The sequence below is a fragment of the Hemitrygon akajei genome, chromosome 8 (assembly GCF_048418815.1).
Source record: "Hemitrygon akajei chromosome 8, sHemAka1.3, whole genome shotgun sequence".
Classification (NCBI taxonomy): Eukaryota; Metazoa; Chordata; class Chondrichthyes; order Myliobatiformes; family Dasyatidae; genus Hemitrygon; species Hemitrygon akajei.
In genome coordinates, this window is record NC_133131.1 from 113,787,182 (window position 1) to 113,811,609 (window position 24,428).

At 40.6% G+C, this 24,428-nt stretch overlaps 1 protein-coding gene across 1 annotated transcript in view; it reads right to left on the bottom strand.

Moving 5' to 3' along the window:
- LOC140732165 (E3 ubiquitin-protein ligase HECW1-like) overlaps nt 1-24,428 on the bottom strand; it is a 453,787-nt gene that overhangs the window by 292,360 nt on the left and 136,999 nt on the right. The window contains 1 exon segment of the mRNA XM_073054406.1: nt 12,456-12,563. Within this exon segment, the coding sequence (XP_072910507.1) occupies nt 12,456-12,563 (108 nt within the window).

The window sequence follows — 24,428 nt, forward strand, 5'->3', positions numbered from 1 at the left end:
AAGAGACTACTAGACAGGTATATGGAGGAATTTAAGGTGGGGGTGTTATATAGGAGGCAGAGTTTAAGGGTCAGCACAATATTGTGGGCCGAAGGGCCTGTACTGTGCTGTACTATTCTATGTTCTATGAAACTGATCAGCCATGATGAAACAGCAGAGCAGACTCAATAGGCTGAAAGGCCTAATAGAACTCCTATGTCTTATGGTGAAGATGAAAGAACAGCAAGATCAAAGACCAAAGACAGGTTGTCCTTCCAATAAAGGTGCAACAGAGAAGCTGCTCAGCACTTTGGAGAATGGTCATTTTAAAAGGCTAATTCTGCCCTTAAAATGTGGCAGAAAATTCCAAAATAGTTGTGAGGTCTGAGGAAGTGTATCAAGAGCTTCAAAACGAGGTACTCACTGAGAAGAATGCCTACTTTGCATGTGGCAAGCATCCATTTACCTGAAAACTTCGCATTTGCAAAATTCTGGCCCCAACCTTCAAAGTCAGAGAAGATGAATGACAATGAAAATCAAGGTTTAATTTCACTCATAGCAACTGCTAATTTACTCAGCATATACCATAACTCCATTCCTTTCAGACAGGGCAGAATTTACATTGCGTTGGACCAGTCCAGAAATTTTCACTAGGTTCCTAACAGGCTGTACAGAGTCTGAAAACATACCCTACACAACCTCAATCAACAGGAAGAGCAGGCCGTAGAATGTGTTCTTCATAACGTGCTCATTACATATGAATAGTGCTAACCAAACTTGGCTTGTTGGCTGCATTCCTGTCCCTGAATCAAAGAGGTAGGGTTTCCAACCCTATTGCAGACAAGTATTGGCATTCGGAGACTGGACCTCCAGCTCCAAGCATTGGGCTGCAATGAACCGGGATACATTTAGAGATATGCCTCCCCTTTATCATTATGGATACTCAAAAGTAGAAGGTTAACCATTGCTACGAAAACATGTGGATGTCACAGTGGATCAGAATGCGAGCCCTTTCAGGACCTCAAGCACTTCTCCAAGTAGTTATGGAACAATGAAATTCCCAACAATTACAACTGGGTTGATTCCTCTTGTGATTTCAGTGTTCTCATCCTCTGTGCACAACTACTGATGAATTTTGAGCTCTTTAAAATCAATCTCACAGTACTTTCCAAGTTACGTCAATGTTTTAATGCATCAAATTTTTGTCCTTATCATTTTGGCGATATTCTGGATTGTACATTCATTGTGAAATCAGTAAAATGCAGATCAATTGTGGATCTTCACTAGTGGATAAACCAATTCTCCAGGTTGCTGTTTCAAATGTTTCGGGTGGCAATAAGCTCTTGCAGCTTTTGCCAATGAATCTATAGTGATTCATCAAATTAATTTATCATAGAAAAATGGTAAATGCTAGAAACAGCAGACCTGATGAAGATCACTGACCTGAAATGCAGAACCTGTTTCTTTCTCCATAGATGCTACATGACCTGCTAAGAGTTTTCAGCATTTTTTATTATTACCTCAAACTTTTAGCTTCCACTTTATTTTGCTTTTGAGATTAATTTATTGTGCATTCTTAGCCTTGTATGCAGACATGACTTTTTTTTTCCAAAAGTCTTTTTGCTAATATAAGCAAATAAGATCCTGGGTGGGAGTGTCAGATAAACTGGATTCTACTGTTTTATACTTAGTAAAATGTCTTCTCAAAGCAAAGCTCTGTGCAATGCAGATGTAAACTAGATCCAGTTCCCAAGATACTTCAGTAGCATTTTAAATGGTGCCCATTAATTAAGGTGCCAGGAGCTAATATATTAGATGGCATTAACTGATTTTTAAATTATTTTTCTCAGTAGGTAAGGTTTGCTGGTCTCAGCTAAGTTTGCAGTTGGAGGAAAAATGAACTAAGGGGAGAAATAGACTGAGCTGGAGATTTGTCTCTACCTTCCTAGATGATCTTGCCTCCTGTCAGCTAATTCTGAACTGACAATTAATAGCAGATGTGCTGCTTTATCTGAATTTACAGTTGCCAGATAAAGATCGATTTTCTTATTGGCTTTTGATGTGTCCAGTCTAAATATCAAAAAAAATCACAAAAGCAGATGCAAATTAGAAAAAAATGGTCAATGTTGACAATATGAAAAATGATTGCAGACTGTATTGATTTGTTCAGTATGAATCATAATCTAAGTTCCAATGCTTAGATCATTAAAGGGCTGAATCACGTTGGATGTTGCTGACAGTTCCAGGTGAAAGCATCAGTGTTCAGCCATTTGCAATGAGATCAGTCCCGAGCTAATGTAAACCCACAGTAAATCCAAGATTTATTGAAAGATAGATAGATGGCAACATACCCACTGCAGTGCAACAGCAGGACTCAATCTTGTCAAGGTTCCTTTGCGGTACACTGGAAAATCCATCTCTCTGATACTCGGCCACATTCTTAGTGCAGAAAGGAAGCCTACATTTATTTTAATAGGGATTTACTGCCTTGAATAACTGGGGCTATGCTTTCGATAAATTTTACTTTAGTTTAATGTTTTTAATGATATTGAGTGATTGTATGTGCTTTTAGTGAACGTAAAATGCTTTAATGTTTATGCTTTAATTATTTAAATCAGTTTCAATTAATTTTTAATATACTGAATGACAGAGATATATATATGCCTTGACAGCTTTGACATATGACAAAGCTCTGTACAGACATGGAATATTAGGTGTAGGAGTAGGCTATTCAGTCCTTCAAACGTGCTCCTACACAATATCATATTTCCACTCTCTCCCTATGTCACCAGATGAATTCCAGCAATATAATTATCTCTTTCTCAGTTAGATGTAATGACTTTACCTCCATGACCTTCTGTGTTAAAGAATTGCATAGATTTACCACAGTCTGGATGAACAAATGTTCTGTCATATTGGTTTAGGTAGAGGGGCAGGAAATTTTGAGAAACTAGAGAGGCTACAGAAGGACTTAGGCAGGTTAAGAGAATGGACAAAGAAGTGGCAAATGGAATGCAGTGTCAAGAAATGTATGATCATTCATTTTGGTAGAAGAAATGAAACCACAGACTATTTTCTAAATAGAGAGAAAATTCAAAAATCTGAGGTACAAAGGGACTTAGGAGTCCTAATGCAGGATTCTCTAAAGGTTAATTTGCAGGTTGAGTTGCTGGTGAGGAAGGCAAATGTGACGTTAGCATTCATTTCAAGCAGACGAGAATATAAAAGCAAGGATGTAATGTTGAGACTTTATAAAGCACTGATGAGGCCTCACCCAGAGCATTGTGAGCAGTTTTGGGCCACCTATCTAAGAAAGGATGTGCTGAAACTGCAGAGGGTTCAAAGGAGGTTCATGAAAGCAATTCTGAGATTGAAAGGCTTGTCTTACAAGGAGCATTTGATGGCTCTGCACCTCTACTCACTGGAATTCAGAAGAATGAGGGGTGACCTCATTGAAACCTATCGAATATTTGAAAGGTCTTGATAGAGTAGATAAGGAGACGATGTTTCCTATGGTGGGAGAGTCTAGAACCAGAGGACACAACCTCAGAATAGAGGGGCATCCTTTTAGAATGGAGATGAGGAGGAATTTCTTTAGCTAGAGAGTGGTGAACATGTGGAATTTGTTGCCATAGGTGGCTGTGAAGGACAAGTCATTGGGTATATTTAAGGCAGAGGTTAATACATTCTTGTTTAGTCAGGGCATGAAGGGATACAGGGAGAAGGCAGGAGATTGAGGATGAGAGGGCAAATGGATCAGCCATGATGAAATAGTGGAGCAGACTTGATGGGCCAAAAGGCCTAATTCTGCTCCTATATCTTTTGGTCCTAAATGTGTTACTCTGTATGCTGAGACTGTGACTCCTTGTCCCCATGCCCAATCAGAAAAATCATTCTCCCTCCTGTCAGCTTATTGAATTGTCAGAGTTTTGCACATTTCTATGACTTCTCCTTAAATTCTTCTAATCTCTAGTGAATACAATCCTAGATAACTAAATGTCTCCTCAACTAACATACCGACATCCCAGGAATTTGCATGAAGATCTTCCATAGCATTCATCTATGGTAAGTATATCTTTTCTTCTGCACAAACCTCCCATTTAAATGCAATAAGACATACCGGTACTTACCCCTGTACACAAAACCTCTTGCATTGAAGGCCTACATTTTTTATTTGGCATTTCCATGTTACAGCTGCAGCATTTGTTCCAATATTAGATATTCTCTACTAACCATCATTTTTCATAGATGCTCCTCAGTATTTAATAGATAATTCACCCCTCAGTGCCCTATAGTATCATTTGGTTAGATTCAGGAACTTAGTTTCAGATTGCAATTCCTCACTTTCCACCATAATGGAAAATTCAGCACCTTATGGCCACTCTTCTTTGAAGGACTCCAAACAACCAGATTATTAAATAAATGCTTCTCATTGCCCAGTCTAGGTTAGGCTGTTTCCTACTTATCAATATACTGATCTAAAACACTAATCTGTATAATTTGTTCACATTATTATAGCTAATTTGATTTGATCAGTCCACATGTAGACGAAAGTCACCATAGTACCTGCAATACCTTTGTAACGTGCATCTCTAATTTCCTGTTTAATTACAAGATCAACACTAATATTAATGTTTGCAGACCTCTTGATAACTCCCACCATGATTTTCTGTCACTTGACGCTTCTTAGTTTCATGAACTGATTTTACAGCTTTATATTCATTGTTTTCTATTTAAACTTGTCAGAAGTATTCTGACAACATGGACTAAGTTGGACACCATCTGAGACTTAATTGCTACAGAATCCTCACATTCCCTTGTAATACTATCAGATCCCAGTGACAACATGAAGCAATATATTAGGTTAATACAGATATGGGAGTATCTGGTGGAGATTCAGAGCAACAATCTAGATCATATATGTCAAACTCAAGGCCCGCAGGCCAAATCCGGCCCGCGGTGGAATTATCTTTGGCCCGCGAGATAATATCTAATTACTATTAAAGCTGGCCCCAGTAATCGAAGCGCCTATGGCATATGATATGGCTAATGCTGAGTTTATTCAGGTACCAGGTTTTCAGGGTTTTTAGAGTTTATTCGGCAGTCTTCTTCATAAGAAACGGAATTTGTAAAGTGAAACACTTTGTAGTTATAGCAGACACTGAGACACATGAGATCAGGCTGAAAAAATGGAGGCAACAAAAGCTGCGTTCGCACGCGTCCAACTGATCCGGCCCGCATGAAGCTGCATTTTGCTCAATCCGGCCCGTGACCTGAAATGAGTTTGAAACCCCTGATCTAGATCTAGTGTAATTTGGCTCAATAAGTTGAAAAATTCTGAATGATGTTTAACTTTAAGGCACAGACTGAATCAATTCCTGAGAATTTAAAATTACGTTGTATAAAAAGTTTAAAAATCTACAAGAAGTAAATAATACAATGATTTTCTTCCACATTCTCATAATTTCTTACTTCAGCATAACTGTCAACGTGTTTGTGGAAATGTACTTGTAATAACAAAATGTTATTTTTGTCTGTAACAAAATGAAACCTGTATTGTACCGGACTGCTTTGCTACTAGTGTTTGTGCTCCTGGGGAAACTCCGGCAGAGGAGTGATCACCAAAGAGTAGGTTTAATTTTTGCTTTTTGTGACTTTTCCAGGTGAGTAGCAACTACTGGGTTCTGCCACTCTCCCGTTCCATACACGATCTGTGCTACTGTCTACTGAGTGGATCAGTTTCTCTCTCCGTGATTCCAACGCTTTTGGTATGATGACAGAAACATACGAGTAACAATTTGACTGGTAAGTGAGTCAGGGGTCAGATATGTTAAGAGGAAAAGAATTGCAAGGGTCTAAATTGGTCCTCTGGAAGATCAGAACAGTAATTTATGCATGGAGTCAAAAGAGATCTTAATTGGATTTATGTGCATTTGTATTTACTGAGGAGATGGACACAGAATCTATAGGAATGAGGCAAAGCAGCAGGGAGGTCATGGACCCTATACAGATTACAGAGGAGGAGATGTTTGCTGTCTTCAGGCAAATTAGGATGGATAAATCCTCAGGACCTGACAAAATTTTGCTCGGACCCTGGGGGTGGGGGACAAGTGCAGAAATTGCAGGGGCCCTAACAGAGATATTTGTCCTCCTTAGCAACGGCTGAAAACCCAGAGTATTGGAGGATAGCCAATGTCATTCCACTGTTTAAGAAAGACTCTAAAAATAAACCATGAAATGATGGGTAGGTCAGCCTTGACATCACTAGTGGGAAAGTTACTGGAAGGTATTATAAGGGACCAGGTACATGAGCATTTAGAGAGACATGGATTGATTGGGGATAGTCAGCTTGGCTTTGTGTGTGGTAGGTCATGTCTAACCAATGTTATTTAGATTTTTTGAGGAAGTTACCAGGAAAGCTGATGAAGGCAAGGCAGTGGGTGTTGTCTACATGCACTTTAGCAAAGCATTTGTCAAGGTCCCGCATGGGAGGTTGGTCAAAAAGATTCAGTTGTTTAGCATTCAAAATGAGGTAGTAAATTGGATTAGACATTGGCTTTGTAGGAGATGCCATAGACTGGTAGTAGATGGTTGCCTCTCTGACTGGAGGGCTGTAATTAGTGGAGTGTCGCAGGGATCAGTGCTGGGTCTATTTTTGTTTGTTGTCTGTATTAATAAACTGGATGATAATGTGGTTCACTGGATTATCAAAATAGCCAATAACATCAAGATTGGTGGTTTAGGGGCCAGCAAGTAAGTCTATCATAGCTTGTAGTGGGATCTGGGCCAGTTGGAAATATGGGCTGGAAAAAGGCAGATGGAATTTAATGCAGACAAATGCAAGATGTTGCATTTCATTACGACCAACCAGGGTAGGACTTACACAGTGAGTGGTAGGGCACTGAGGAGTGCGGTAGAACAAAGGAATCTGGGAATACAGGTCCATAATTCATTGAAAGTGGCAGAACAGATAGATAGAGTCATAAAGAAAGTTTTTGGCACATTGACCTTTGTAAATCAAAGTACTGAGTACAGGAGATGGGATGTTATGTTGAATTTGTGTAAGATATTTGTGAGGGTTATTATTATGTGCAGTTTTGGTTACCTATAGGAAAGAAGTAAATAAGGTTGAAAGTGTAAAGAGAAAATTTACCACAATGTTGCCAGGACTGTGAAGGACCTGAATTTTAAGGAAAGATGGAATAGGTTAGGACTTTATCCCTTGGAAGTGTTAGGGTTAATGTTAGGGTTAATTCGAGACTGCCATTACAGGTCAGGAGTGGCTCACGTAATATTAGGAGACCGGAATGCGAGGGAGGGGGGAAGCGAAACTGGGGATTCCGCTACACCAAAACTACTAGTGTCACGCGATTCAGTAAACAAAAGAAACAGGTAACTCGTGAGTGTATGGCATCGGGCCAATAAGATGGACACAAGTGCCCGATATTACCTAATATGTAGCGGGGGGTTGTGCTGGGGGGAAAAGGGGTATAAATAAGAGCAGATTGTAAGGGGAAGGGAGAACGCGCCTTCTCCAGCGACTCCGTGGATTCGCTGTGCCAGTTACGAATTCTGCAATAAACCCAAGTTTTGTAATATTCCGGTGTTGGTTGTTTCTCTTCCTAAACGAACACAGGGCAGAATTTCAAGCCCAACAGAAGGTAGAAGATTGAGGGGAGATTTGATAGAGGTATACAAAATTATGAAGGGTATAGATAGGATAAATGCAAGATAACATTTTCGACTGAGGTTGGGTGGATTACAACTAGAGGTTATGGGTTAGGGGTGAAAGATGAAGCGTTTAAGGGGTACATGAAGGGAAATGTCTTCACTCAGAGGGTCATGAGGGTGTGGAACAAGCTGCAAGCACAAGTAGTGTAGGCAAGCTTAATTTCGAAGTTTAAGAGAAGTTTGGATAGGCACATGGATGGCAAGGGTATGGAGGGCTATAGTCCGAGTGCAGGTCAATAGAAGTAGGTAATTAAAATGGTTATGCATGGATTAGATGGGCTGAAGGGCTTGTTGCAGAGCTGTACTTTTCTATGACTCTATAACACCTGAAATCTGAATGGTAAGAGCATCAAAGACAGCTACAGTCTGGTGTCAGGGATGCACCAGTAAAAAGAGTAATTAAGGGTGAGATTTGTGGAAACTGAGCTCTTAAATTTAATCCTTTCAGGATAATATAGTGAACAAAAGAAATAGAAAATATGGCAAGTTGGGGGAAGAGAAACTAGAAATTAGTAATGATGGGACAAGGGGAGTCCTACATCCCAAATAAAGGGACACTAGCACGGTATATGTTTGATAACTATGGGAAGGGATGGGTGGAAGAATTGCCTAGATGGGTTAAATGGATAATGCCAACTGTTTCTGATGGACACAGGAGCCACCTACTAGACAACCCTACATCAAGGTCTAGTACGAAAAGTATTGCGTAACCTAAAAAGGGTCACAGCCTATTAATGTCCCAAAATCAGACCCGGTGGAGGTTTATATCATAACTTTCTACTTTCCCCGGATGTGCCTGTAAACTTATATGGATGAGATTTATGATGTAATTTGTGAGCTACGATTACCTGCATTCCTGGGGGACTTACTGTGTGTATACTGTACCAGAAGTCCATTACAGAGGCCAAGAGATTCTGGATGATTCTCTTTCTGGCATATGGAACTGCTGGGCTGTCTTGGGACATGATTAATATGCATCAGCTTTGGAGAAGACAGTGAATGAGACCACTATGCCTTTGATCAAACCCAACAAGCGCTAACCAAGTTGTCGGCAGAACTAGTGGTTGTTACAGAACGGAATGGCTTTGGATTTTATTCTATCAGAAAGGGGGGCACTTGTGCCCTGATGGAGCAAGAATACTCTACTTACATAACTGATGAATCAGAAATTATAACTAACTTGGCCAACCACATCCAAGAAGCTACCCAAAGAGATGAAGGAAGTAGGAGATCAGTATCACAACCTTTACCCTGTGGGAGGTGGGAGGTGGACATTCAGGGCGCTGGGACGATGGTGGGCAACTGCTGTGCATCATGGTATTATAATAATAGCCATTATTCTTTTACGAATTTTGTGTGAAATAACAGGACAAAGGAGAGGATATTAAGGAAAGGACTGGCTGCTCGCTGAAGTAGGTGGATAAAAAGGGAATTTTGGGTAGGGCATTGAAATTGTATCATTGCTTTATATACATATACATGCATATTTCAATCACTGTATTTGACGAAATGTAGTGTTGTCACAAAATAACACAAAGGAAGGAATATGGAAATGTACTTGTAATAACAAAATGGTATTTCTATCTGTAACCAAATGGAACCTGTATTGTACAGGAGTGCTTTGCTACTAGTGTTCATGCAACATTATGCCGATGGACCCTGAGTGTATTATAAACTGCAGGATTCAGTTAGTGGAAGAATACTATGTACACTGATTAAGCAGGAATGGTTGTACCCTGTCCTTGAACTGAGGTGTGGGTAGCCACACTTGATAAAAGGGGTGACTATGCTGTCTGTATTTTCAAAGCTATCACCAGCTTGCATGGTGCTAGATTTCCCTTGCTGCAAGTAAAATAAAAACGCTTATGACTGATCCACTCTGATTTATTTGTTGTTTGCTATGGAACATGGTGGAAAGATGCTTGACGCATTGCTGGCTTTCAACGTATCTATTGTTATGTTCAAATAAAAGGATTTTGTTATTGAATGTACATAGATGGAGGGGGAGTTATGATAGCACTCAATGGCAACTTATTTGAGTTCATCTGCAGATTCAACTTAATTTCTACCTTTATGTCTCTCTTTTTTTCTTTTCAGGGTGGATGGGGTTTTGTTGAAGACCCTGACCTGGGGTTACACACTTCGGTTCTTTGCAATGGTGGGACCTATTCCTGGAGGCTCACGACTGGCCGCTTTTCCAAATCCCAAGGACATGGCATAGAAGGCAAGTGTGCCTTTGGGTTTCGAGGTTTTGCAGCCCTGTCGACGGGCTGATTCTATGCCGGTGCTGCCACCTGAAGTGTGAGGATAAAAAGAGAACATCGGGAGCAGCAGATCAGCTGTCAGAGGTTCTGTACTAGATGAATCGCACTCTCTCGCTCAGTGGCGGGAGGAGTTCTCAGGTCAGAGAACTTGGCGGGGAGAAAGCAGTGCAACAGACTTTAATGCTTTGTCACGTCTCCTCTCCCACTGTGAAAGGAGACACCTTTTTTCCCCCCTTTATTAGAGAGCGAGAAAGTCTCGGTTGTCGAATTGTCGGGTAAACAATTAGCTTGTGTTGTACTACAGATCGTGGTCTTTCTTGGGGGCTTTGCTATTGCTTGCTTGGTGGGTGGAGGGTGCTAATGCTTTTTTTGCTGAAGTAAGTGGGGGAGGGGGAGGATTGTTGCTTGTGCCTGGGAGGGCGAGTAGGGGGGTTTGGGCTTCTAACAATTTTACTGTCACTCATTCTTTAGGGGAACTCCTCTGTCTTCGTGAATGTCTGCGAAGAACAAGAATTTCAGGATGTATATTGTATACATTTCTCCAATATTAAATGAAACTATTCAATGTGGCCTTATAATTTGTAATATTTCATAATTGTAGCTGTTGACTGAACTTGACCTCCTGCATTATGTTCAATAGTGCAATGGTCTACATTAAGAATATTCCCTTGATCTTTTGCATAAAACAACAACAACAAATTCAATGTAAACAGCAGTTTCTCAGAGCATAATTACACTCAGCAATGGTAATTTCTCATTGCAAGATGCTCTTCGTTGTGAAACAACAACTGGCAGGAAAAGTCCTGTTGGTCAAAATGCACATGAATCCTGATGAAATCCTTCCCTTGATGGTAATGGAAGTAATAAGAAAAGCCACAAAAGACGACATTAGCATAATGTGTGACTCTTTGTACTCGGTAGAATCTGTGTGGCTTGTCCAAATGATGCCCTTAGGGGAAGTGACACCTAGGACTGTCATGCCTCAGACAAAGACTCTGCTCCTGTTTGTATGAAGTGCGCGTTTCTATCCCTGCTAAATGCTGAAAAATAAATCAGGATGCATCCAAGTGCATTTCCATCAGATCTTGAGCAGTTTTTGTTTCACATTCAGAACTCCAAATCTATTTGAAAATAAAGTGGAGTGGAACATGTACGAAAATCTAAGCTTAAATAATGAACTTCCAAAGATTTCTTGCTGCATTCATCTGCTGGTGTGATCATATTATTTAAATAAGGCTGGTCAGCATTCATAAGATAGAAATTGCTAGACAACAAAGAATCATCGAGTTTGCCATCTACCGCTCTTTTAGTTGTATGAAACAGCAAAAATGGAGTTGTTGATTAATTGCAGCAATTAAGCACTGTCTATTTGCCTCTATCAGTTGCATAAACAGCATGACCAATGGAAAGATATTACATTAAAAATGTTCACTGCAGATGCAGAAGCACATTCAGCAAGAGCACCCAGATGAAGAACGGCATACACAAAAATTGCAAAAAATACACCAAACCATTCCAGTAAAATGAACTTTAGTTACATTTAGTTACATTTAACGTATCTCCAAGAAACTGCATTTACAACATCCCCCAATTACTCCTCGATTTGTAAGTTGACAGCTGGTACAGATAATTTTGCAAATTGACTCAGCATTTACTGCTCTAGAGAAAAAAATGCACTGCACCTCCAGTGCCTTATTTCGTTCATTTCAGCTCTTTGCAGTAAAAAGTTGCCTATTCTGCTGAATGAACGATGGGAATCTGACAGCATCAGAAGGAAATCTGAGTCAGCAAAATAATTAAGGGAATGGTCTACGGTACGCAGGGAAGTCCAGGATTCATGACTGAAATCATATGTCTACTATCAAGCTTCCAATGACTGCAGAAGATTTTTGACTGCCCTTTTCATTCTGGTTTTCAGTGTTATGGAAAATTCAATATGATCTGCACAGCATTCCAATTCTCTAGGAAGGAACCACGTGAACCAAGTCTCCTTAATCTGCATCTATTATAATAAAATCAGTACTAAGGCAAAAGAAACTTTTTGCAGATAAGATTTTCTAAGTGATATGCAATTTACCTAATTATTTTTAATTAAAGCAAAATCTGTATTGAAGTAGAAGATTTGTCCGCATTTCACATTTATTTTGGCACGGCAGAGACAAGCAGCTTGAAGTAATAAACTAACTGCCAGAAGGAACCCATGGTGTGGGGCAAATTTATGGAGGAAAAAGAATATTTCAGGTCCTATTGACATGAAACATCGACAGTTTATCTTATGGAAGCTGCTGGGCACACTGAGTTCCTCTAGCAGGGGATTTGTTGCTCCATATTCTAGCATCTACAGTTCCTTGTGTCTCTGCAAATAATCTAAACATGTTTTCTTTAAATTACCTGCATCAAAGCATATAATGTTCAATAAGCAAATAAAAACTAAAGATTGCTTCCTTTAAAGTAGTTAGCATAGGCAGTCATTGTACTTACGCTCCACAAAGTAGGAACTTGGCTCGATTTTCCAAATGATCTGTCCTTGGTGTGAACCATTAACTCCACGGTTTTTGTAATCCAGGAAGTTTTCAGAGAGAATCTCATCTGTAATTGAAAGGAAACAGAATTTACAAGATTATTTTACAAAGGTGACATCTCAATCACAGCACGTCATGTCTCATTGGATTAAGGGGCAGTCAGAAACCTTGTCAGTTTCAAAGAAAGAACAAACACAAATAAAATGACTGCTAAACCACGATAAGGGCGACATCTTCAGATGGTTGACAACACAATGTGAATGAGATTTGAGTACTTGACAGATATAGTTTGAACCCTAAGGATACAAAATGACCTATACATCAAGCTCTGCTATTTTCTTTATTATATACACTGAATGAACAGCCCATGGGAGGGGAAAGTTATCTTATTTTCAGTCAGGTATAACAGGCTGGGGTAACACTGATGCTCGCTGTATGATATGCTTTCTTGAGGTATGATGATGAATAAATGTGACATTATGGTTGCACTTTTATTGAAAATGATGTTTGTTTAATCACCAGGCAACTTACTGTCCAATGTTAAAAACAGATAACTGAAGTATTTATCTTCTTATAAGCTTAGGTAAATGTACAATTAATATAGATTTTTTTTAGTCAATCTTTTGAAATTGTTTATATTATTTACTTTCTGTACTTTTTCTTCTATTTTACTGAAGTTGTGTCATGATTCAGTTTGTGAAACTGTACGTGTGATTCTCCATTCTGAAGAGCCATTAAACTAACATGTTAAATGTCATTCCTTCTCTGCAAATACATCCTGCCCTGCTAAGTATTTCCAGTTTTACCTCAGCTTTCATATCTGCATATGGTCAAAATAAGTGGTGTATCATTCAACTGTAAGAAACAAAGAAACTCAGTGAGTAACTGGCATCTGCAGTCATAATTCCAGCACACATCAGTAAGTTGTAGGGGTACAGTTTAGTTTTCTTTCCTTTAACCCAGGATTTCAAGACATTATAATGTCAGTACCGTCACCGAGTTTCAGCACAGCCCAAAAACTGTTTCCTTATCTTTATGACCTAATTTTAAAGCACTAAGCTCAACAAAAGTGCTGTGGACGCTTCTGAAATGTGGTGATTCCCAATGGCATGTGATGCTCCAATCACAGATGAAAATTGCATGAGTGTCACCCTTTGCAACATCCATACACGTGTCTTTAAAGAATATTGGATTCATTACAGTATAGGGGCCATTTAGATCATGCCATCTCCTTGGGCAACAATCCATTCATTCTCAATGTCAAACACAATTCTGCAAAATATCTCCCTAACTATAAACACGAGAAAGTCTGCAGATGCTGGAAATCCAAAGCCACACACACAAAATACTGGAGGAACTCAGCAGGTCAGGCAGCATCTATGGAAATGAATAAACAGTCAAGTTTTGGACTGAGACCCTTCTTCAGCAGTGAAAAGGAAGGCAGAAGATGCCAGAATAAAAAGGTGGGGGGAGGGGGAAGAAGCTACCTGGAAGGTGATAGGTCAAGCCAGATGGATGGGAAAGGTCAAGGGCTGCAGAAGAAGGAATCTGATAGGAGAGATGAAAGGACTATCAGAAAAAGCAAAGGAGGAAGGGACCCAGGGGAAATAAAAGGCAAGTGAAAAGAAGTTAGAGTGGGGAATAGAGAAGAAGGGGTATGAGGGTACTTTTTAAATGGAAGGAGAAATTATATTCATGCCATCAGGTTGGATGCTACACAAACGGAATATAAGGTGTTGCTCCTCCACCCTGAGGGTGGCCTCATTTCCCTAACTACCTACCTATCAAGGCAACACACACAAAATGCCTGAGGAACTTAACAAGCCAGGCAGCTTCTATGGAAAAGAGTAAAAAGTCGGCATTTCAGGCTGAGACCCTTCTTCAGGATCAGAAATGATGACTAATTATGCTGCCTGGCCTGCTGAGTTTCTCCAGCATTTTTGTGCATTGCTTTGTATTTCCAGCATCTGCATATTTTCTTGTGTTTGTGTACCTATCTACCAAATTTATTTTTGGAAACTATGACCATTTCCAAAGCCCCTACAGACATTGTGCTCCAGATCAGAACCTCTTCATGCATAAAAAAAATGTTTCTTCACATCCACTGTGTCTTTTGTCCCCCACCTTCCCACTTTGAAGCCATGCCCCTTGCCCTTGAACGTGGTTGGTGAGAATAGCAACTACACATTTAACTTACCCTACCAACTTTTAAAAGACAATTGAAAATGCTTCAGTGGCCCAACTGGCCATCTGGCATTTAACACCAGGCTGAGGCATACCAACTTGAAGCAATATAACATCAGCTTTTAGATGAGAGAATTAAACAAGCTGCTCAAAGTTTGGAGTCATTTTTACAAGCATGAGTCAAACTTGCATGGAGACATACCATTAGGTATGTGAATAAGAATGGGTAATCATGAATATTTTCCCATTGGCTTTAATATAGTCGTGGAAGCACCACTGTACTGTCAAAAGATAAAATTACGTCTGAAAAACAATCACCAACTGTGTTAAGCGCTCTTATCAAAAATAAATCAACACTTAAAACAAACCAGTCTTAAACAAGTTAATCAATTTAATTACTATGAGATATGCTGTATAATTACTTAGAAATAAAAAATAGTTATTAAAGACCAGCAATATAGTTTTAAAAAATAGTGGTTGCTCCAATTTGACAAAATGTTTGATGAGGTAAAATTGATTACCTGGTTAATATTGTGAAAATTTATATCAAGAAATGATCGTAATAAAATCCTGCATAAAATGTTATTGAATAAGAATTCAGCATGTGAGATTAGATTACCAGTCAGTGTTTAAACTGGGTCGTGAAATGGTTGTTTTTGCGTAGGCAGAGCTTATTTATTAATAGCAGTCGCTCTGTGTGGGAGATATTCACCACGGCTGTGCTGCAAGCATGAGTGTTAAGACTAGAAACAGAAAATGCTGGAAACACTCACAGCAGGTCAGGCAGCATTGTGTGGAGAGGAAAACAATTAGCATCTTCAGTTACTGACCCTTTCTTTATTAGGTCACGAGAAGTGCAAAATAAAAGAGGTGTGTTTTAAGTTGCAGAGGGCAGGGGTTTGGGGAGGTGAAGGAAACAAAGGTGTTGATTGTGATAGGGTGGAGAACAAAGTTGAGCTACATGAGACTGCAGATGCTACAGCCTGGAGCGAACTAATCTGCTCGAGGAACAGCTTCTTTGGAAGAAAATGTCCAGACAATGACTGGGGTAGAGAGTTCTACATCTGGATTGCTTGTGATAAAATTATTTCAGTACTTTGTTTTTGATGAATGAGTGATGGTAATTAGGGAGAGAATAAAGGAAAGACTGAACCTGCTGAAGCTGTAAGAAGCAGAGGCGGTTCGGAAATTGCACCATCTCGGATCATAAGACCCTGCAGCAAATAGTGAGGTCAGCTGAAGAGATCATCGGGGTCTCTCTTCCCACCATTACAGACATTTACACCACACGCTGCATCCGTAAAGCTAACAGCATTGTGAAGGACCCCACGCACCCCTCGTACAAACTCTCCTCCCTCCTGCCATCTGGCAAAAGGTACCGAAGCATTCGGGCTCTCACAACCAGACTGTGCAACAGTTTCTTCCCCCAAGTCATTAGACTCCTTAATTCCCAGTGTCTAGTCTGAGATCAATATATATATATATATATATAAATAAATACATACACACCCTCTTTCTCTCTCACCACTCCACCCTTTGCAATTTTTGCTCATTTCTTTCTCAATTCCTGCTAAAAACATTGTTTACATTTACATCATTTATTATTATATTATTATTATATTGTAATTTGCCCTTTACTATGTCTATTGTCTTGGTTATTAATGATTGTACTGTCTTGCACTGTTTTGTAGTCCCGTGCAGGTCTGAAGTCTAATGTAGCTTTTTGTTGTTTCAGGTAGCACCATGGTCCTGGAGGAACGTTGTCTCGTTTTTACTGTGTTCTGTACCGGCAGTTATGGTTGAAATGACAATAAAAGCGACTTGACTTGACTTGACTTGAACACAGCAGCCACTGGTAATGTAAAACAATAGCAAATCCTAAAAATACCTATCAGTTCAGGCAACATGTGTGGAGAGAAATAAATGAATACAGATGGATGATTTTACTTAAGAACTAGTCAGCCCTGACACAGGAAAGGTTGATTATCTGAAATTACTGAACTCAATCTTGAGTACCAAGGCCTGCAGCAGGTGAGACCAAAGATGGACTGCTGTGCCTTGAGTTTACATTGTCTTCTTTGGAACAGGGCCGGAAGCAAAAGAATAGAGATGTCAGAATGGAAATGTGACGGAGAATTAAAGCGATTGTTCACATGAAGGTCAGAATCACTCTTGCAGACTGAATGGAGGTGTTCTGTCCAGCAGCTGGTATGTCTGATGACACATGAAGCACTAAGTATGCAATGTACTGAAGAAGTCCCCCAGTGGCATGGGAAAATGCCATGTAAGGGGGAGTAGTTGGTGTTTTTGACTTGAAATTTTAGTCATTTCACTTACCACAGTTGCTGCCTGACCCAAGGAGTATGTCCAGCAGCTGCAGTTTTTCCATGCTAAATTAATGTTAACTTGTGTTATCTGGTTTGATAATAGCATCATTAGTAAGATCCTTAAATTTGCTAATGACACAGAAGAATATTTAGGAACCAGATACAAGATTCGTATACGGATTACAGACTCATTAAGATAACCTGAGTTAAGGCTAATGCTCACAGAAGACCTTCAGGCTACATCCACACTAGACCGGATAATTTTGAAAACGCCGGTTTCGAGTAAAAACGATAGGCGTCCACACTATGCGTTTTTGAAAATATCTCTATCCACACTGAAACGGAGATTTTGGCGAATCTCCTCCTGCTGTGCATGCGCAGGACACATCTACCGAAAACAAGTGACATGTTTGGTGTCGAATCTCGCCGTAAAAGTGTGCGTTTGTGTAGTTACAGACTAGAAAAACTTAAAACGACGGACAGCTGTTGGCTCTCGCACAGGAAAACTTAAAACTAAAAAAAACAAATACTGGAGCGTACGGCGGCAACTGACAGGGAGTTCACAGGCAGATTGACCCAACTGACGACAAACATTGAAAAACTGACTAACTCTGTTGCATTAATAGAGCACCTTGTTAAATGTATAAAACATGTCTGCATCAGTGTTATCTTGTATTTCCATACAATGTTACATTAGGCTGTTACACATCTATTGTCAGAGAAGTACTTGCATAAATAGGTAAACCACCTTCATACGAGCAAGGACAGAAAACAGGGCAAAGTGAGTACAGTATTCTTGTTTATTCAGTAAGTTATGGGTCAAAGTATTTGGTGAGTACATTACTAACTCTTCTGGCTTCAGTCTCTTGGCCGTCTGTTCTGAAATTGCTAGGCTGCATTCAAGAAAACAATGAAATAGCGCGCTGCCGTCTGATAGCGTTTTCAGAAGTCTCCGGTTACGCTGTCCACATTGATCTGCTCGAGCAGCGTTTTCAAAAATAACCCACCCTGGAAAGCGTTTCTGAAAAGCTCCATTTTCGGGGGACGAAAATGCCGTTTTAGTGTGGACGGAGGGTAAAAACGAAGAGAAAAAGCTTCAGTTACGGATTTATCCAGCATAGTGTGGATGTAGCCTCAGTGTAGAGTTTTATCAGCCAAATTTAATTACCAGGTTGTGACATCGGTCACTTATAGCTGTGGAACTGAGGAGAACTTTAGAGTTAAATAATGTGATAAGGCTTTTGTTAAAGTGAGTAGGGTATTTGGGTTCAGTACCAGGGCACTGAAAGATGGGTATTGTAAAGTTGGCTTTAAACAATTTGGTCTGGCTATAATGGAAAATGAACATATTTTACTTATTAAAATATTAAAGTAATATTACATTTTGTGACTTATCTGCTAATACACAGACAGGCTTTCTATGTTTTCCCAAAGATATTATACATCTGCTTATTTTTATATCCAATGAGAGTGAGGCCAAAGTTAAATACCTGCCTCAGCTTTTAAGAACATCTGTGTATTTGGCCTTCTACTGGGCAGAGTTCATTATATGCTTACTATACACAGTGAATACAAACATTGATAAGTTGAACCAATCATTCTTAAAGAGAGCTTTTCAGCTGGGTGAGAGGAAGTATGATTCACTAGGCACCACAAACATCACCCCTTCAACTGTTGACCCTAAGATGGCTCTCCATCTCCCACCTTTTCCAGCACTGCATCTCCCTTTTTGTTAAAAGTAAGATGGAGTAGTGGTTATATTACTCATCCCAAAATATAGGTCAAAAAACATGAGTTCAAATCTCACTGTGGCATCAGAGGAATTTAGGTTGAGTCATTAAGTAAATCTGGGATAAAAAGGTAGAATTAGTGAGGTTGACCATGAAACAAACAGATTGCTTTAAGACAAAAATTCAATCTTTTAGATAACTAAATCTTTTAGATATGTGGCCTACACTGTGTACAAATGAAAGTATAGTAGATTAACTCTGGAAGACACCTAGGTCAGCAGGAGCATGTTGGGCTGGAAAGTATCTCTTTCTATGGCGTAGGACTAATCTTCTTCCTTCCCTGATAGCCTCTGATAGGATTGACTTTTAACTGTCCTCTGAAGCCGTTCAGATAAATTAGACTATTCATGGGCAGTTAAGAAAGGGTAATAATAGCCTTCAATCATCACCGTGAATGAGTTAAGATCCTGCTTGGTCAGCTCAGGAGGATTGTCCACCTTTGGCAAGCAGTTGTCACTGCTTTTCTAGTGTCGGCATTTCCGGATCAAGTTGATATGAGGTCTAGCCAGATGAACAGAAGTAGATAACTTGGCATCTCAAGCCTGCTCCATCATTTGATTAGATTGTGGCTGTACTGCATCTCGATTCCTATTTCATTAAAATAAGACAGATTAAACAGCTGAGTTGTTAAAACCACAGCCTGCTGCCCTCTCGGATGGATGCAAAAAAATACTCACAGCTCTTTACCTAAGAAGGGTGGAAGAGGAATTCTGGTTGTTCCGAGGTTAAGTGACCCTCAGTGACTGGCAGCTGAAGCAGATTATTGAAATAATGGAATGTAATTCAGACACAGTACTCTGTCCTAGCTCTACTAAACCGTTGTTTAGTACTGCTAACCAGGGGTAGTATTTCTCGATTTATAAGCTTTCAAGTGTGTTGAAGTAGATCTCAAGACTATATATCCCGTTTGGCTTTCTTTACCCTTGAAGCCAGTTGCAAAAAAAATCTGGGCAGTATTTAGGAGGTAACTATGTACAGGCTATGAATTATCTAGTTGTTGCTCACAGCCTTGTTACATGGGTTATCACAATGTTTTCATCTTTCAGGATTTTATATTCAATAACACTTTGGCAGTACCTTGGGATTGAGGAAAGCTTGTTTCATTCTGGATCTGAGATGATTGATAAGGCCAAAGTGGGCATCACAGTCTCTTACACAGTTAAGGCAAGAGATGTCTGATGGTTTGACATTGGGTACCTTGTGAGATTATATTCTGCTTCTTCATCTTGTGCAGGATTCCTGTGTGTTCCTGATGCATGGATTCAAGATTTTCAGTAACAAGCCAAAGGTTTCTTCAGTCTAAACGCCGTATGCCAGGGATTCTCAGGAGTCTAAGGGAATTTCAAAGGGCTCTGAGCACACCCTGCATCTTCACCTCTGTCTGCCTGAATATTTCTTGAATACTTCCCTCCATCAGCTACAAGCAATGAATGTTTTATGCATGGTTATTTATTTAAAATCTCAGCTATAGCTATGAAAATATTCTCAGCTGCATTTGCTGCTTGAATTTTAATTTACAATGTCAATGGCACATTGTAAAAGGGAAAAAGAACAAATAGTAAGATCTAGATATACAGCTGGTTATGCAATAAGTAAATGCATGGTAAATTTCTAAAATTTATATTGCAAATATAAATCACAATGTCTGATATGCTCTTTATATTTTGTATGAATGCAGATTTCTGACACATAGCCAGTTGTCCATCTTTAAAAGAAAACAAAAATCACAACCAAGGAACAAACAATGAACAAACATCTTAACTAGAAGACTACCATAATAGAATTAATGATGTGTGGCGGGGTAGAGATAGGTCTCTGCCAAAGGAGGTGTAAGATGTTCCACCCCTGCAGGTCACCCTTGGGCAAGATTTAGCACCTGCTTGGACCCACACCCCACTCCCCAACCCACTATCAGGATCACATGAAGCCATGGGAGCAGCTGGTGCATATCACAAGTCCTGGTTATGTGACCACTGACACCAGGCAGACAATCCCTGAAGAGTATTGATAATGGCTGGGGTCACTGCCAGCAGAAGAAGGCAATGGCAAATCACTTCTGTAGAAAAATTAGCCAAGAACAATCCATAGTTATGAGACCATGATCGTGTATGTCATACATAGTGATGATAAGATAGCTCATGAATTATAGTGAGTTCAAAAATGATACCAGAATGAAAGCAGAATGAAATTGATATTACCATTCTGTATATTTCTGAACCAGCGTAAGTCATTTTTAAATGAAAATGGAAACATTTCATTTATTATGACTGTTACCATATCTATACACCTCTATAAGATCACTCCTCATTCCCCTATGCTCCAATGAAAGAAGGCTCAACCTCTCTCCATTACTTAGTCCCTTTGAGCCCTGGCAACATCTTTGTAAACCTCCTCTGCACTCTTCCCATAGCAGGCAGCCTCACCCATGGCTTGCAACATAACATCACAACCTTTATGCTAAGTCTCAGCTCACTCTGTCTTCATCTCTGAAGACGAACTGTCAATCGACATCTTTAATAAACCTACCAATTCCCACAGTTATCCTGAATATACCTCTTCCCATCCTGTCTCCTGTAAAAATGCTATTCCCTTTTCTCAGTTCCTTTGCCTTCACCCCATCTGTTCCCAGGATGCGATCAAAGATATCCTCCTTTTTCAAAGAACGAGGTTTCCCTTCTTCTCCTTCACCGTTGGTGCTGCCTTCAATTGCAACTCCTCCATTTCCCATACGTCCCCACTCACCCCATCTTCCTGCTGCCTTATCAGTGATAACAGTTCCTCTTGTCCTTACCTACCACCCCACAAGCCTCCACATCCCACACATCATCCTCTGCAACTTATGCCATTTCCAGAGGGATCCTTCCACTAAACATACCTTAACTACCTCCCACAACACACACAAAATGCTGGTGGAACACAGCAGGCCAGGCAGCATCTATAGGGAGAAGCGCTGTCGACGTTTCGGGCCGAAACCCTTCGTCAGGACTAACCGAAAGGAAAGATAGTAAAAGATTTGAAAGTAGAGGGGGGAGGGGGAAATGCAAAATGATAGGAGAAGACCGGAGGGGGTGGGATGAAGCTAAGAGCTGGAAAGGTGATTGGCGAAAGTGATACAGAGCTGGAGAAGGGAAAGGATCATGGGACGGGAGGCCTCAGGAGAAAGAAAGTGGGGGGGAGCACCAGAGGGAGATGGAGACAGGCAAACAACTAAATATGTCAGGGATGGGGTAAGAAGGGGAGGAGGGGAGACCGTTTCACGGAACACCTACACTCGGTCCGCCAGAAAAAGCAGGATCTTCCAGTGGCCACACATTTTAATTCCACATCCCATTCTCATTCTGATATGTCTATCCATGGCCTCCTCTATTGTCAAAATAAATCCAAACTCAGGTTGGAGGAACAACACCTTATATACCGGCTGGGTAGCCTCCAACCTGATGGCATGAACATTGACTTCTCTAACTTCCATTAATGCCCCTCCTCCCCTTCTTACCCCATCCCTGACATATTTAGTTGTTTGCCTGTCTCCATCTCCCTCTGGTGCTCTCCCCCCTTTCTTTCTCCTGAGGCCTCCCGTCCCATGATCCTTTCCCTTCTCCAGCTCTGTTTCACTTTCGCCAATCACCTTTCCAGCTCTTAGCTTCATCCCACCCCCTCCAGTCTTCTCCTATCATTTCGCATTTCCCCCTCCCCCCACTACTTTCAAATCTCTTACTATCTTTCCTTTCGGTTAGTCCTGACGAAGGGTCTCGGCCCGAAACGTCGACAGAGCTTCTCCCTATAGACGCTGCCTGGCTTGCTGTGTTCCACCAGCATTTTGTGTGTGTTGTTGTTTGAATTTCCAGCATCTGCAGATTTCCTCATGTTTGCTCTTTACTACCTCCCCTCCACTTCCCATAGGGATAATTCCCTCCACAATTCCCTTGTCCATTCATCCCTCCTGGCACTTATCCCTCAAGCAGCCTAAATGCTGCACCTGTCCATTTACCTCTCCCTCACCTCCATTCAGGGCCCCAAACAGTGTGTCCAAGTGAGGCAATGCTTCAATTGTGAATCTGCTGGGGTCATCTATCGCGTCTGGTGCTCACAATGCTGCCTCCTCTACACTGGTGAGACCCATTGTAAATGGGGGACCGCTTCAGTGAGCACCTGCACTGCATCTGCCAAAAGTCGTACTTCCTGGTGGCCAAACATTTTAATTCCTCAGGGTGGAGGAACAACACCTCATATGTCATTTGGGTAGTCGCCAACCTGATGGCATGAATATCGACTTCTCCTTCCAGTAATTTTTTTCCCTCTCCTTCCCCTTTTCTTCTATTCCTCACTCTGTTCTTTTACCTCTTCTTACCTGCCTATCACTTCCCCCTGGGTCCCCTCCTTCTTTTTGCATTCCCCTGTGTTCAACTCTCCTCTCCTATCAGATTCCTTCTTCTCCAGCCCTTTACCTTTCCCACCGCAAAAAGTTGGCTTGCAGGTACAACAGGTTATCAAGAAGGCAAACGGAATGTTGGCCTTCATTGCCAGAGGGCTTGAATTCAAGAGCAGGGAGGTCATACAGGGTACTGGTGAGGCCACACCTGGAGTACTATGTGCAGTTCTGGTCTCTATACTTGAGGAAGAATATACTGGCTTTGGAGGCAGTGCAGAGGAGGTTCACCAGGTTGATTCCAGGGATGAAGGGGTTAACCTATGAGGATAGATTGAGTCGCCTGGGACTATACTCTCTGGAGTTCAGAAGAATGAGAGGGGATCTTTTAGAAACATACAAAATTTTGAAAGGGATAGATAAGATAGAAGTAGGAAATTTGTTTCCATTGGTAGGTGAGACTAGAACTAGGGGACATTGCCTCAAGATTCAGGGGAGAAGATTTAGGACAAAGATGAGGAGAAACTGTTTTTCCCAGAGAATGGTGAATCTGTGGAATTCTCTGCCCAGGGAAGCAGTTGAGGCTTCTTCACTAAATATATTTAAGAAACAGTTAGATAGATTTTTACATAGTAAGGGAATTAGGGTTATGGGGAAAAAGCAGGTAGATGGAGCCGAGCTTACAGACAGATCAGCTTTGATCTTATTGAATGGCGGGGCAGGCTCAATGCGCCGGATGGCCTACTCCTGCTCCTATTTCTTATGTTCTTATTTTCCATCTGACTTTATCTATCACCTTCCAGCTAGCCTCCTTCCCCTTCTCTCACCTTTTTATTCTGGAATCTTCCCCCTTCCTTTTCAGTCCTGAAGTAGGGTCTCACCCAAAACGTCAGCCATTTATTAATTTCCACAGATACTGCCCGACCTGCTGAGTTCTTCCAGCATTTTATGTGTGTTGCTTTATACTCAGTGCCCTGATTGGTAAAGACCATGCTTTCTATCTGTGACACTACTTTCAGGGAACCGTATACCCGCACTCTTAATCTGTTCTACAACACAACCGAGGACCCTACCACTCACTGTGAATATGTTATCCTGATCTGTCTTCCCAAAATGCAACACCTCTTATATATCCAAATTAAACTTCATTTGCCATTCCTCTGCCCACTTACCCAGCTGATGAAGATCCCACTGTAAATCCTGATAACCATCTTCCCTGTCAACAACATCACCTACTTTAGTGTAATCTACAAATGCACTAATCA